The sequence below is a fragment of the Zootoca vivipara genome, chromosome 7 (genome assembly GCF_965207765.1).
Source record: "Zootoca vivipara chromosome 7, rZooViv2.hap1.1, whole genome shotgun sequence".
NCBI lineage: Eukaryota > Metazoa > Chordata > Lepidosauria > Squamata > Lacertidae > Zootoca > Zootoca vivipara.
This window is the reverse complement of record NC_142590.1, coordinates 39708643-39725313: the sequence shown is the minus strand read 5'-3', so window position 1 is coordinate 39725313 and position 16671 is coordinate 39708643. Positions and strand designations below refer to the sequence as shown.

Below are 16671 nucleotides of genomic sequence, written 5' to 3'. Positions count from 1 at the left end.
CATGTGATTTTTGGATGCGAGGTGCTACAAACGTACAAAGGATTATTGCACTGATTAAATTAGTTTGCCATGGATAATTCATCTGGAGCAGCAGATTCCCACTGAGGATTTTCCTTCGACCTGAACTGAAGAAGAAGAATGACACACGTGGGCTATGGCGGCTCTCAGAGCAGAGAATAAATTGAATGTGGCTTTGATGCCTAAACAATAATTGGCAGCATTAAAATGCAACTGGGACTCCACAGGAGAAGAAATATCAGATGGTTAGTAGCTAGATTTAACGTTAGCCAAATTTGTGGAGGATTACAGCATTTTATTTCTTGATCATTCTTTATCCTGCAGGAATTACAACTGCTCCTCTTAATACAGGGATCTGGAATACTTCCACTATATTTTAAATAGATTGTTGCTGTTTATTTCTATGATGAAGAAACATTCTTTGAGACTAGCTTTTTTGAAGTAACCAAAAAAGGATCACTTCCAGGTAAAAGGATGGCTTTCATATGATTACAAAATCAATATGAGAAAGAAAGAAAACTAGAAAGAAAGAAAGAAAGAAAGAAAGAGAATTTGCACTACTCCGCCTGGTACACCACCATAATGTCACACCACCAGCAGAATGTCATATTCAATAAATAAAATAAAATAAAATAATATTGCAATGCGCTCTGCGTGGGGCTACCTTTGAAGGTGACCTGGAAACTACAATTAATCCAGAATGCAGCAGCTAGACTGGTGACTGGGAGTGGCTGCCGAGACCACATAACAGTGGTCTCCCAGATCTACAGTGGCTCCCAGTACGTTTCCGAGCACAGTTCAAAGTGTTGGTGTTGACCTTTAAAGCCCTAAATGGCCTCGGTCCAGTATACCTGAAGGAGCGTCTCCACCTCCATCATTCTGCCCGGACACTGAGGTCCAGCACCGAGGGCCTTCTGGCGGTTCCCTCGTTGCGAGAAGCCAAGTTGCAGGGAACAAGGCAGAGGGCCTTCTCGGTGGTGGCGCCCGCCCTGTGGAATGCCCTCCCACCAGATGTCAAAGAGAAAAACAGCTACCAGATTTTTAGAAGACATCTGAAGGCAGCCCTGTTTAGGGAGGCTTTTTAATGTTTAATAGATTATTTTATTTCATTTTTCTGTTGGAAGCTGCCCAGAGTGGCTGGGGAAACCCAGCCAGATGGGTGGGGTATAAATAATAAATTATTTATTTATTTATTTATTTATTATTATTATTATTATGTAATTCATGCTGTACTGACTGACAATCTGATACCTCAAGGGAAGAAATGGGGTCTCGAGAGAAAGTCACATGTTTAGGTATTGTCTGGCTTGCAGTGAAGCCCAAGATCAATAAAAAATTAACTAATAAAAAATATTTTTATCACACAGAAGTACAGGTGAGGGGAAGGAAACTAGCGCATAAAACAGGACAGAGTTTTTGTTGGCTGAAATTCCAGACAAATGCCTAGTTTTAGCATGAAATATTAAAAAATTTAAATATAAAAATGTTTTATTCCCATTTAGTAAAGTTAGGATGGTCCACACATCTATTAGAATGTGGTGGAGTCTCCTTCTTTGGAGGTCTTTAAGCAGAGGCTTGACAGCCATATGTCAAGAATGCTTTGATGGTGTTTCCTGTTTGGCATGGGGCTGGACTGGATGGCCCTTGTGGTCTCTTCCAACTCTATGATTCTATGATTCTATTACAACCTCTCCTTAGCATTGTTTGACCAATATTGAAACCTGTATATGAGATACATGATCAACTTCTGTTCCTGAGCACTTTGTAGCTCTCACATATATTGGAATACATTAGGAAACAAATTCCAGAATGACGATTCAGGATCCACAGCTGGCTATCAGGAAGCATAGGGGCAGTTTGTTAATCTGTATTGAGTAGTGGTGACAATACTCTTGTGAAAACAGGGTTCTATGTCCTTTTAAATGTGCTTGTGGGAGAGGATTGTTGGTTGGCTTTTGTTTTATGATGTATTTTGTGGTCTCATTTTGTATTATGTTGTGAACTGCCTTGTGATCGTTGGATAAAGGGCAATATACAAATTTTAAAAATGGTTGACATCAATGTTATTGAATAGTTTTGATGAAACCAATGTAAATATATTGTCAAAATAATTGGTCTCATATATAATCTTGGCAGTTTAAATAGCAATTGCAGTTTAGTGGAAAACAGCCCTAAATCTTACACTGATTGCTTGGTACTGCTCACTCTGGAGAATTAGGGGTTTCAACAAGAACTATAACCTCCAGACACTTTTTATATGATTTAGCATTCCTTTTATGACATATACAGCAGAGCCATCATTCTAAAGACAATGCTCCTTACAAGCCTGGCAAATCTGGAACTATATCTGATCTGATAAAGCTGATAGACTTCACTTGGGCTTTGTTATTTTAACTCATGTGCAACTACTCATTCTACATGCCTATTTTATAGTTTTTGTTTTTCATCTTTTAATTTTTGTCTGTTCTTATAATTGTTCTCTTCATTTTATATACATTATAAAATGAAATAATACAAAAGATGCTTTACGAATAAAAGTAAAAATTACTTCAACTTGCAAAAAATAAATAAATAATCCCAGCCAGGAAAAAAATGATTACACTAGCCAACAAAAAGGATCTGGGGAGTATTCCACAAGACTGAAAAGTCTTGATTTAGAGTTAGCACACAAATAATCATGGATGTGCAATAAAAAGGATGAGTGGAGGGGCCCAGAGGGTCATAATCAAGGTGTCGGGGGAAGCTCTGCATGCAGTGTACTGTATATCAGGGAAACAAACTACTAAGATGTTCTCTAACCAAAAGTATATTAAAACTTGATGCAAGTAAAATAGAGGCCACAGCTACAGATGTGCAACCCCACATAGTGCTAATATCTTTCTAGAGGACTAGAAAATTTATTAATGGATGGGAAATGCTGACATAGAAAGAAACCAGATATTTTGTATCTTCAAATAGTCCCTCCTTCCAGATGTTACATAAACAGTCTGAAACTCAGTCATAAGAAAGGTTCCTATGCCGCTCTGTCAGTACGAACCAGGCTTTAGTTCAGCCTTCCTCAACTGGGGGTCCCTAGACGTTGTTGGACTATAGATCCCAATGTCCCTGATGATGGACCGTGACACTTGGGGGATGATTTGTTTACTTATTAAAAGCATTTATAATCCTCTCGTCACCTAAAGGTGCCTGAATGGAGAATACATAACTATTCAACATCAGGTATTAACACTATGAGAACGCTAGTGAAACAAACGATTGGGATTGTTTGTCTAGCAACAATTTGGGGGGCGGTCAAGACGGGAGGGGTGCTTCAGTTTGTGTTTCTTCGGGCCTTAGTAGAGACCCTGCTGTCCCAGGCAGCCAGCTATTGCTGTTGCTTCCTATTTGGAGAGGCTTAGCCTCCTCAGCAGGAGTCCAACTCTTAGCCAGGTAGATGATTTCTTTTCTGTCAGCCGAGAGACAGGCCACTTTCTCTTGCCCTACCAGACAAGGTCAACTTGGATGCCTGGGTTACAGGTTTTCACTTATTTAAAAGCCTTCCCAAACTGCTTAGTATTTTTCAAAAATCTCTAAGTGGTGTACAACGTGAAAGCAATCAACAATATTGTTAAAACAAAAGCATAACATAAAAGTAGTATAAAAGCATATAAAAACACCAGGAGTTGAGGGAATTCAAACAAATAAAAGCAGGGCCACCAGCACAACGGCCCACTTCCACTTTCTCCTCATAAGTTGCAGGAAGATAATAGTCTGCTTTCTTTCTTCAGCTGTTAAGACAAATGGTGGCCACAAAGAAAGAAGGGACTTCGCATTCAGTAGTTCCCATTCTCCGAGTTAAGCCCAGTTCAACACAGGCTAAAATCCTGTATGCAAAGCAGTCTGACAGTTACAGCTGTCAATGCCAGTCATTTAGGTTCTTGGTGGCAATTCACATAAACACAGGGTGTAAAAATATACTCCACCCTGAGCATTTTAGAATTATATTTCCTGTATTTTCAGAATCTGGTGATTACTTTGAACTACCCTATGGAGTTTTCTTGGCAGGGATACTGGAGTGGCTTGCCAGTTCCTTCTCCAGCTGGATCACGTTTAGTCAAAACTCTCCACTATAACCTCTCCATCTTGGGTGGCCCTGCATGGCATAGCTCATAGCTTCTCTGAGTTATTCAAGCCCCTTCGCCACAACACGGCATTGATCCATGAAGGGAAATGCCCTGAGTGCTCACTGGAAGGGCAGATCCTGAAGCTGAGGCTCCAATACTTTGGCCACCTCATGAGAAGAGAAGACTCCCTGGAAAAGACCCTGATGTTGGGAAAGATTGAGGGCACAAGGAGAAGGGGACAACAGAGGACGAGATGGTTGGACAGTGTTCTCGAAGCCACCAATATGAGTCTGACCAAACTGCGGGAGGCAGTGGAAGACAGGAGTGCCTGGCGTGCTATGGTCCATGGGGTCACGAAGAGTCGGACACGACTAAACGACTAAACAACAACAACAACACCCTATGGAGAATCTCAAAATGCTATTACTCTTCCCCACAAAGTTACAGGATGCTTAAGATTTTACCTTTCATAAAAGCAGTAAGAATGAATGTAGTTACCGAATTAAGTCCAGCAAGGCATCTGCAGAGCTCATGATTGGCTTCCCACTTTCCTCCGTGTTCTCCTTCTGGGCTGCCCCACCAGGATGGATAATGGAGACCATAATGATTCCCACAATAACAGCCACAAAAGTGGTCCAAAGATAGTATGTGACTGTTATGATGCCTAATCGACTAGATGTCTTCGCATCGAGGGCTGCTAGCCCAGACATTAAGCTGTTGAAAGAAAAAACAAGGTATGTGTTACCCTTTCCACATGTTTTTTGAATGAGATCTATTGCTCTAGGCTGTGAGAAGAAACAGACACAGTAAAGATATAGCTCAGATGCTAAGATATATCTTAGATTGACAGTCCTGAAAGCAGATCAGGATTTGTACACAGTAAGTCATAAATGCAACTCATCATTATATTAAAAAAAATGACAGCAGGCTGCAACTTTCAAAAAATATATTCTAATACATAAATATTGTTAGAAGAAATACAATTATTAATTTATGTTGCTCTCCAGTTTTTTTGCATTTTTCTTCTATTACAGATTGAGTAGTGGGGCATAGGATGCTATTTCTTTTCAAATGTGGGCTGATAATGAGTATAGCCCCTTCCCAACTCAAACATATATTGGCACATCTAAAAGAAGCATCACCTTGTGCAATATGACCTAAATCACAGGTAAGTTTGAAATATTGCAATTTTTGCATCTCTGTAATTCCTAGATATTCTGTAAGCTAAAAGACCAATGTGATAATGTGATTGTATACACAAACTCAGCCCAGAATTAGTATTTTTCTGGGAATGCAGTGAGGCAACACCGTACAGGTTTACATGGAAGAGGGATAGGAAATTGGAATGTGCACTTCCAGCATTCCCAGATCTTGGCTTTTAATCCATGTTCGCACAAAGTTGCCCGAAATGCATTTATATCCTGAGCTTTGTCATAAAAGACTACTGAATGATGCACCCTTTCTTAAACCATTTGGAGTCCTAATTTCTCTCTAGTCAAGGTTTGAACACCTTTTCACAGGGTAAAGACACCCCTGCCCGCCAATACTCCCTGGTGTCTACACAAACAGAAACAAATCTGACACTAATGAAGCCATGCTGATGTCAACATCTGGGGGGGGGGGGCAGAGAGGGGAAAATTAGAAACTTGCAAGGTGTGGGATATTGAAAGGAGCATCAATCAACCTTCCTTTTATAAGCAAAATATGAATGGGTGGCAGGGAACAACAGCATGATTTGGTAAGATATGTAACAAAGCTTCCGGGGTGGGGCTGTTTTCTAAAGATTTCAACACTATAGCCAATAACCAAACAAACTAGCAAACATTATTAATTTATCCTAGATACCAACATTTCCCCAAATATGACAAATGTCATTTGATGAATTTGTCTAGAGGTCAGGCTGAAAGGCAGTTTAACCTTTATAACAAATTTGGTGAAAACATAGTGGTAGGATTAAGCCATCAGGTTCCACTCATCCAGTAAATTAATTAAGAAAATGCACTGCTTTACTGCTTGCCAATCTTTAATCCTACAGGTTTTGTTTTCAGTTCGATGCATGGAGGGGGCAGAGGGCGGGGACAGAGGGAACAGATTTTTAGCTTCATTGTATTGTATTTTCACCCTCTGACCTAGAATTCCTCTCCTTTAATCCCCAGGTACTGGAGGGGAACTTGTGATTAATTCACAGTTATATTTTAACTGCTGTGTTCAAATGTAGCGAATGTTATTAGATGCAAGTTAAAGACATACCTTCTTAAGAGATGGCATTTGTCAGATTTTTTTAAAAAATGAAAATGGCAAATTGCGGTTTACTCAAATGCATTAAAAACATTAGCAGAAGTATTGTTCATTTTTTTGCATTTATCGGCATAAGTTTAAAAAGTAAAATAATAAAAGTCATCCAAATACTTTAATAATCCAAACACATACAATATATAAAAGACTAGATTGTATTGCTCAATTAAAGAGATAAAAGGAAGAGATCAAAAGCAAAACGATCAAGGCCTTGGAAGCAAAATTGTTAGGTGGTCAGAGTGTTCCTGCAATATTTTTTTAAAAAAGTCACTATAAACCCTTTCCAGAAAGTTGGTTTAACATATTTTAACTTCTGAGAACATATGTATTATAATCCAGCCTGCCAGGCTACTCTGAAAGAAAGTAAATCACAATGAGGTTGTTTTGTGCCATAATGACATCAGTGAAAATAAGCAGAATGTCTATTCAGTTTCGCTGTGATCCCAGTAGCATTTCATGTCACTTATTTTCTCCCAATGCAACATCCACTTACAAAGTCTTCCTTTTTCTGCATGAAGCGTATTTGTTTTATGGTCAGATTGCCAGGATATGAACACCATGCAATTTAGAGTGACTTTACTACAATCACATGGTCATAATGCTGAAGTAATAAGGAGCTGTTAACTTACTAAACAAGTGGCTAATCCTGGGAACTGTAGTTTCTTAAGGCCGCTGGGAATTGGAGCTCTTTGGGGGATAAACTACAGTTCCCAGGATTCTTTGGGGGCGGGGATGTGCTTTAAAGGTATGACATGTACGCAAGAGGACAGGTCCTGCCCTAAGGTAAAGGGACCCCTGACCATTAGGTCCAGCCATGGACGACTCTGGGGTTGCGGTGCTCATCTCGCTTTAATGGCTGAGGGAGCCGGCATTTGTCCGCAGACAGCTTCCGGGTCATGTGGCCAGCATGACAAAGCCGCTTCTGGCGAACCAAAGCAGTGCACGGAAATGCCGTTTACCTTCCTGCTGGAGCGGTACCTATTTATCTACCTGCACTTGACGTGCTTTTGAACTGCTTGGTTGGCAGGAGCAGGGACCGAGCAATGGGAGCTCACCCTGTTGCGGGGATTTGAACTGCCAACCTTCTGATCGGCAAGCCCAAGGCTCAGTGGTTTAGATCAGAGTGCAACCAAAGGACATAGGAGAGAGACAACAGAGGAAGCGGAGGGAAATGGAGACAGATATTTCTTCTGTCTCTTTTTTAGTCCATGGCAGTACTACTGTTCTAGTCTCAGAAAAGGAAGAGAAAGACAGAAATAAATTTACACATGATATCCCACCACCACGGGAACTCCAGGGATAGACTTTCTGATGAGTTAAATTTGGATATAATTCACCCCAAATACTAAAACAAGAAAGAAAATGTAGAAAATGTTTCACTTTGACCTATCAGATTCAAAAGAACTTAAGCAGAGCCCTGCTGGATCCATCAAAGGCACCTCAAGTCTAGCATCCTCTCCTCGTTCTGGTCAACTAGATATTAATGGAAAGTCCAGAAACAGGACATGATCACAACAACACTCTCCCCCCTTTTGATTCCCAGAAATTGGTACTCCAAGGCAAACTGCCACTGAAACTGGAGTTACCATACTACATAGCTATCATGGAAGAGAGTCATTGATAGACTTATCCTTCACAATTTGCAAAGAACATTAAGGTAGAAGAAAATGATGACCAGTTCAAATATTAATCTAACGAAAGGTGCAGCATGACCTGCCACATCTCTCACATATTTACAGCAGCTTGGTTACAGATGATGCTTGATCACCAATCATGGTATGGCCTAGAGTTAGTGTCCAATGATATATATTAGCTCCAAGGTGACAAATCCTAGAGGGGTCTAATAATGAGATTGCCCAGTCTTTGGAGCATGTTCATTAATAAGATCATCATCTGTAATAAGATTACTCTGTCACCAGATAATGTAGTGAGGAGAGTTAGAATTGTAAGGGGCAAGTCCACAAAAGTAATTAACTGTTTAGAAGCAGTTAATTAGGGGTGCCTCCTGAAAGGGTGGAGAGTCAAACTAAGGCTAAATGCTGCTAATTTAAATGCAGAATTCTGTAAATAAAGGTGCGGAACCCAGGAATAGCAAACCAAATTTTAAAAACAACGCTATGCAAGGTGGGGGGAAGCTATTTCTCTCTGTGTATGTAGGAATGTATATATAATGATGAGTTGCATTTATGACAGATGGCTCACTGAATAACAAAGTACTGTAGTAAATCTACTTGTCAAAGATGACAATTACGGCTACTGCATATACAGACCATCCTTGTTTTGTGGGGGGGGGCGGGGCTATGTTCTGGACACAACCACCCTGCATGCATCAGCAGTGCCTGTGTAAAACATTCTGCCCTGGCACACCCTTTTAGTGACCTTTTCATGTCACTTTCGGGTTTGGCACCACACACACAATCACATGTCAATCAGACACGTGTAAATCGGTCATTGTCTGTAATGCATAGTGCTAAGACCACATTCACGTTATACATCTAAAATGCTACGGTATCACTTTTAACAGCCATAAAGGTAAAGGTAAAGGGACCCCTGACTGTTAGGTCCAGTTGTGGACGACTCTGGGGTTGCGGCGCTCATTTCGCGTTATTGGCCAAGGGAGCCGGCGTACAGCTCCCGGGTCATGTGGCCAGCATGACTAAGCCACTTCTGACAAAATCAGAGCAGCGCATGGAAACGCCATTTACCTTCCCGCCAGAGTGGTACCTATTTATCTACTTGCACTGTGTGCTTTCGAACTGCTAGGTTGGCAGGAGCAGGGGCCGAGCAACGGGAGCTCACCGTGTTGCAGGGATTTGAACAGCCGACCTTCTGATCGGCAAGCCCTAGGCTCTGTGGTTTAACCCACAGGACCACACGCGTCCCAAGAGCCATAACTTCCCTCAAAGAATTCTGAGAGCTGTCATTTGCTAAAGGTTGAGAGTCCCCTTCACAGGGCTACAGTTCCCAGAATTCCCTGTGATGAGGACTATATTACTAAACCATTCTCGGAATTGTAGCTGTGATGGGAATAGGGATCAGCACCCTTAACAAATTACAGCTCCCAGAAATCTCTGAGGGAAGGCCTCCCTGTTTAAAAGATACCATAGCGCTTTAAATGTATGGTATGAATGTGGCCTTACAAGAGAGTTCATAGCAATACATATAGAAAAGGAAATGTGTGTTGAATTAAACTCAACTCAGTTGTCACATATTCACACTTGGCTTCAAGTATCTGTTGACACATGATGGAAAAAGAGCCCAACCTGCATATACATCAGCCTTCATAAAGGCAAACTACTGGCTATTCCTGGTCTACTGCTTTGACAATGACAGCTGGCAATACTTTTGATTTGGTGACAGAATGATAATGGACAATCTACTTGTCTGTTCCATTCAGCTAAAAGGTTGTTGGAACTTTACCTGGAAGCTCCTGGTTTGATGCGAACACAACCACCATTCTTGCTTTCCTCACATTATTTCTGAATGTGACAATAAAACTGGCCAAATGATTCACAAAGTTGAGCTCCCGCACTTTTAAGATTAAAGTGAGTTTATTTATAAAGTCCAGTTGTTTTAATCCGCATAGCTCTCTGCTTAAATAACTGTCAGTCTCTTTCTGAATGGGGTTAGCCTCAAATGCCATAAACCCTGGGAAAGGGAAACATAAGGAGTTGACTGCAAAGCCCATTCATCTCATGCCTCTCTCTCTTGCTCTCTTCCTCCTCCATCAGAAGCCATCTGGATATTGCTTTGAAATAGATGGATTATGGATACAGTTGTCAAAGGAGATTAGTGTGATTAGAAAGGCATTAATCTTGTCAAGAAGTAATGGTCAAGTATTAACCACCAGCGCAGTCGCTAGAAGATGCTTGTTTGTTTGCATTCATTCACCTCCCGGTCATGTTCTCATTTCCTAATTGCTTGCTATGGAAAAGCCCTTCCTAAGTAAGAGGTTACTAGCGAGGTTCCCCTTTGTCAACAACATTAGTGATGATTAAATGTAGCATGATTATCATTGGTAGAACAGAAACACCAGCTTCCCTAGTTTGCTACTGCAAGGTCATTTTTTAAGGTCTCGGGGAGGGGAGAGAAGGATGTATTTCATCTCTGGATCATAACCAATTCATATAAAACAGGAGTGGGGAACATGAAGTTCTCTGGAGGTTGTTGGACTCCAACTCCCATAAGCCAGCATGGCTAAGGGCTGATGTTCCCCACCTCTGACAAACAAAGAGTTTGTAGAAAATGCCTTTATTTTTCTAAAGCCACTTTATTGTCAGGCCAGTTCAAATATAAACATACCTGCAAAACATTTTACAAAATGTGGCAAGCCTGTATTATACTAGTACACATGTTAGCGGCTTTGGAGAAAAAAATGTTACTCTTCACATATGGTTGAAGGAAGCAATCCAAGCTTATGCACAACAGAAATACAACTCCCCCTATTATGAGCATGTAATTTGCAAATCTGCAAATATGAAAAGCCCATGAGAGGTATGCTGGGACAGAACAAGTGCGTATCAGTGCTGTAAAACATTACAGAAAGATGCTTAAGGTGGTGGAGTGTTTTCCTAACTAAACACACACTTTGCTTAACTTGGGGGATCTGAGCAGGAATACAGAGGGTTATCACCATCACAGCATTATGGATGATCTTGGAAAAGAAGATTGCTTTGCATTTAGCTATCTAGAATTTGGATCAAGAAACAAAAAGCCAAATGTGGCTCTCCTCATTAGCATGTCTCTGAAGATTTCAAGCTTGCGTACCATACATATATATTAAGGATTTTATCAAAATTACAACCTCCTCTTATCCCTGGTGAGGTGTTGAAAGTTGGGGTGTGCTGGGAATGGATAGACTTTCTTGGAGCAATGGACTGCGGCAGGGATGGCTAACTTCTGGTCTGGGGGCCTGACCCACAACCCCTCTCCCACAATTTTCCTGCCCCCTCCTCAAGACTCCACCAATTTTAAAGTAATCTCACTGCTAGTATAAACCTCTTCATGCGCCCCCTCGCCCTAATGAAGATGCACATCAGCTCTACCTCATCAGCAGAAGGTAGGAAGAAGGGGGTTCTGTGCCTGTGTGTCTAGTGCATGTGAAAGTGTAAGGTGCTAAACTCACTTCAGATCACACCCACCAACCCCAAGAAGGTTGGCTAAGGGTGACTCTGATCCTCAGCCTATAAAAGGTTAGCTACCCATGGGCCAAGAGGAAGTAAGGTTTGCAGAATGGGACTCTTTTTACATTTAGATCTCTTCATTTACTTTGTACGTGAATAGGGTAGATAAATTAATGATGGACCCATTACATACAGTTTGTAGTGGTGGGCTGCATGGTAGCCCTTGACCTCCTGATAGCTGAGTTGCTGTTGCTTACCAGGAAGGAGAGTGGAAGGGAACAGGGAGGCTGGCATAATACAAAAGCACCATCAGGAGCACTCCCCTTGTGCATTTCCACCATGCTAACCTCCCTGCCACCTTGCCCCTCCCCCTCTTCTTCCTGGTAAGCATCAGTGACTGCTGTTGGGAGGTCAGGTGAGCATCACCAACACATCACACTGTCTGCTATTGCCAGTTTGGCTCCAAGTGTCTCCAATGCACAAATGTTCATTTGACCCAGAGCTTTATACGCAGGATTCTAACTTCCTTTATAATCACGTCCAAAATAATTCTAAGTGCTGTTTATTTAAAATACTGTATGTAATAATAAAGATGATCATAAGTATTATTGCAGGACTGGGTAGAAGATTCATACTTCTTTCAGAGGTACGGTACACTGTGCAGGCTTATTTGCAAGTAAATCCCATTTATTACAGTGGATCCTACCCCCACATAAATATGCCTAGGGCTTCAGTCTTTTTCTTCAAAACTACTACATTAAAATGCAGTTGTCCTGTTTAATTAGTTTTCTTTTAGGGACATGGGAAGCTGTCTTACATTGAATCAGACCATTGCTAGATGTGGGTCTGCATCTAGCAGCTGCTCTCCAGAGTTTCAGACGGGGACATTCCCAGCCCTGCCTGCAGATGCTGGTGACTGAACCAGGGACCTTCTGCATGCAAAGCAGATGTCCAGCCACTGAGCTGTTGCCTTGAAAATAGGCTATTAAATTACCAAATTGCAAATGTTGCCAATTGCAAGTTTTCAATGTATGCCTATTTGATAAACGTTATGAATGGAACTGTTATTCGTTCAAGAAACCTGTTTAAAAAACCCATTCTGAAGACACCAGTGCTAATCAGATGCTTTCTACAATGAAACCCATTCTAGCCATCAGGCTGTGTTTGACTGGATGCTTTCCTTGTCGTGCACTCACCTTTGGCACAGGGCATCTTGCTCCCATGAGGTTTGAGCACCCGGCAGGCTATTGTCTGGATGCTGCTGCTGACAAATTTCTTAGAAGTCTCCATCTCAGAGGAGATGGACAAAATTCTAAACTTGGCCAAGTGACATTATAACTATAAGGAATGGTTAGATACAGATAAGGGTCTACAGAAATGCTCTCTGAAGGGTGAAAAGTTGTTATGTCCTAGTAGGAACAGTTTACATTTCATCAATGAAAATTAATGATAGCAGATGTTCTCCTGTTAGCTGAGGATCTCTCTTGAATATTCTGAATGAGACACTATCAGAACTTAGGTGGCATCCCCTCCAGCTAAGGTGAGGGGCAGAAAGGCCTTGGAGTGCCAATCATCAGATGGAGTATCATACAGTAATTCGCATGGGCATAGCCAGGATTTTTGTTAGAGATAATACCGTAGTAATAAACATCTGATGGGAGGCCGTTCCACAGGGCAGGTGCCACCACCGAGAAGGCAGAACCTCAGTTTGCTATATATTTTTTATTGATTTTTATTGATTTAGCTGGCAGCTGCCCCTCCCTGTCCCCCCTTTGGCTATGCCCATGCATGGAAGCATGCTGTGTATCTGTTATTGTTGCTGACATCTCTGGTTCAAATCTTCTGCTGAGTGTGTGCTGCACAAGTATGAAACCAGTACAGTGGTACCTCTACTTACAAATTTAATGTGTTCCGAACGCACATTCGTAAGTAAAAAAAAATTGTAAGTTGAATCCCATAGGAATGCATTGGGAGAAAAAATTTGTAAGTCAAAGCAACCCTATCTAAAAATTCGTAAGTAGAAAAAATCCTATCTAAACCGCATCCAAGATGGCGGACGGAGCTCCGTTCGTAAGTAGAAACATTCGTAAGTAGAGGTACCACTGTATCATATTTGTTGATATGCAGTGGTAGTTTTCAGTAAGCGCATGCACAGGCAGGCATAGAACAATGAAAGTTTGAAACTCCAATATGATGGTGACTGTAGTACTAACAGGCAGGAGTAGGAGTTAAAGGTCAGCCAGTGGCAGCGTGTTCAAAATTTAAGAATTTTGGACCCAATTTTTGGACCCGTGAGAGATGGTGGACTCTCCTTCCTTGGAGGTCTTTAAGAAGAGTTTGGATGGCCATCTGTCATATAGCATCTACAGTAGTTAGTGTTTCTGCATTGCAGGGGGGTTGGACTAGATGACCCCTGAAGTCCCTGCCAACTCTATAGTTCTATGACAAGCACTAAAACATTCTGTACAAGACCTACATTTTTTATGTTAGTATTCTGGAGAAGAAAGCATACCTTTGCAGGAAGCATCTTAAATAGGTGTGGTATATTGTGCAATTATCCACCTTAATAATAATTCATTCGTTTGGAAGGACAAAGTTTGTCACATTTGCATTGTTATTGATAGAATTTGTTATGTCTTATTTGAAGTCAAGTATACCCAATATTTTCCAGTATGTCCTTAAATACATGCCACACATCATAAGGCAATCAATCTTTGTCAACTACTAGGACAACATAGAAGTGATATATTACGGTTATAATATATCTTATGTTATACAGCAACAGATGGGAGCTGGAACAATGTTGTTGCCCTCGTAATACATAGTGGCAAACATTATACAACATGTTTTCCTCTCAGCGTTATTACCTAAACAAGGGGTTATTTAAAATAACAGCAAATTACATTTTCTATATAACTGTCTATGTTAGTTGATATACCATACTTGACTTCGCTTGCTAGGTATGCATTGTATCCAAAACGCATATAGGAAGGTGTAAACTATAATGCCTTGAGTTACAAGTAATCTGATTTAGCTGTGAATTGCAACTATATTTTCCACATGTTTATACAGCATTATCATACCCTGCTTGATAATCCTGTGATATTTTCAGCTAACACCATAAATTCTTGCTAATTCAATTGATCACAAATATGCATGTGCCTTTAAGGGACAAGCAACTTGAATTATAGCTGAAAGTTAATTTTATTTTTTTAATCAAAGGAACAAAGTTGGGTAAATCATGCTACGACTTGCTATCCACTAGCTTACCTTGACACAACCAGTGGTAGAATCAACATTTTCAACATTCTCATCAGTAACTCCCCAGGAAACTGGAAATAGCTTATTTCCTATAAAATAAGGAGGTGAATCAGTTATTTGAACATATACCTACACATGTATCTCTTTGTTGAATCACAGTTAAAATGTGCTGAACTCTTTACTGCTACTTTCATCTCAAGGCGTATCATTTCAAATGTTGGAGAGACATGAAAATCAATAGGATGAGATAGCACTATGGCTTGGGGGAAAATAGCAAGGTTTCTCTCACAGTTAGATAATTCAAAATAATGAACCCAGTCTTTACTGCGCTAACTTGAAAAGGTTTTCAAAAGCGACCAGATGAACACCATGTGTTTAGTATGACAGACAATCTGAATAGAGAAAAGAATTTGGTCTTAAGCGCTGTTAGGAGAAATAAAACTAAAGCTTCTGCCAATCAAAGACATCTGTCCATATCTCTATTAATATCACAATGACCTGAAGGATAGTTTACATTAATCAAACTTAATCCTGAAAATTAAGTGCAACACAAGCTATAAATGAGGGTATGCTTCTGGCATCAAACACTACACATGATTTTCTTTTGGGTTAATGTTTACTCTGTATGAATGGCACCCCTTAGAATGAAATTCAGTTTTCAGTTACCAGTAACAAATAATTTATGCCTAGATATATAATACATTCAAAACAGCAACACAGAATTCCTATTATATAGCAATAAATAAATAAATTCAACAGCCTATTTCTCGCTGGCTTGTTCAATGTTTCCAGTTTATTCTGAATGGGGAAATTCATACTGTTAAACAGATGAATTCATCAGATTGCTCGAACAGCTGGAATGTATTTTTGAAAGAATTGAATTTTGTGCCAATTCCAGAATAGTATTTTGGCTACAAATCAAGCCACTGACCTTGAAGCGTTTCCCCTAAAACCTTATTGAAATTGTAGTGACTGCTCTGGGGTAAATGGCTAGATGGGGGCATAACCTTTTTACATGCTGTAAACCTGTTGCCATCAAGACAAAATAACTTAGTTTTCATTAAAAATTAAGACACCCAAGTGTACCAGAAATGCACCTTAAAGATGTTAGGAATCATTTCTCCTGCAGCTTCTTCTCTTCCAGAATCTAACATTTTATTGCTCATATTGGTGTTAGTTGCGAGATCCTTGTGATACCTGTAGCTTTATATTCTATATAGCCAACATATTTAAAACTCTAAAACAAGCAGTTCACGTTCTTTCCTGCAAAGTGTAACACTAGAACCACTTGCTTCACAGGTTATCATGTTCTGCACTGTAAACTGTGACACACTGTTTTATTTCCTATTTCGTTATGTAACAAAGACCTTTTTTAAAAATACCCCACTGCAACACCTGCTTATGTCACTGACCTGCTGAGAGAGGCGTCTGGTCCTGAGGAAGAACCCAAGTAGACATCCCACTATAACGGATAACACGGAGAGAATGAGCAAACCATTTCTTTTACAAACATCCTTGACCCGAGCCAGCATTGCATCCAAAGCCACTGCCATGCTGTCCTCAGTGCTCTCTGGAAGAGAATCAGCATCCCATAGAGAAAGAGACCTCACCAGCCTCTCTTGTTAGAATAGCCAGCTCTGGCTTGGTATAGATTAGATCAAAGCGTTTCTAGTGCTGCTTAGCTGACCTGCAATGTCACCTCTTCTGCCAATAGCCACCAAGCATGGAGCTGGCATTATTTCCAAATTAATACCAACAATCCTATTAGTGACTACATCAATAAGAACCTGGAAGAAGATTACCGACTCTGGAAAATTAGAACAGAGTAGAGTAGTACTTTTGAAACAAGAGTGATCTCTAAGCAAAGCAAC

The 16671-nt window shown here is 40.5% G+C and overlaps 1 protein-coding gene across 1 annotated transcript in view; it reads right to left on the bottom strand.

The window, feature by feature from the left end:
* Positions 1–16456, bottom strand: part of SLC1A7 (solute carrier family 1 member 7) — a 36790-nt gene extending 20334 nt beyond the window's left edge. Inside the window, exons 1-3 of the mRNA XM_035122087.3 lie at positions 16213–16456; positions 14810–14889; positions 4620–4835 (exon numbers count right to left, since the gene is read on the bottom strand). Coding sequence (XP_034977978.1) covers positions 4620–4835; positions 14810–14889; positions 16213–16353 — 437 coding nt within the window. The 5' untranslated portion in view covers positions 16354–16456. The remainder of the gene's footprint in view (positions 1–4619; positions 4836–14809; positions 14890–16212) is intronic.
* Positions 16457–16671: the final 215 nt, after the last annotated feature.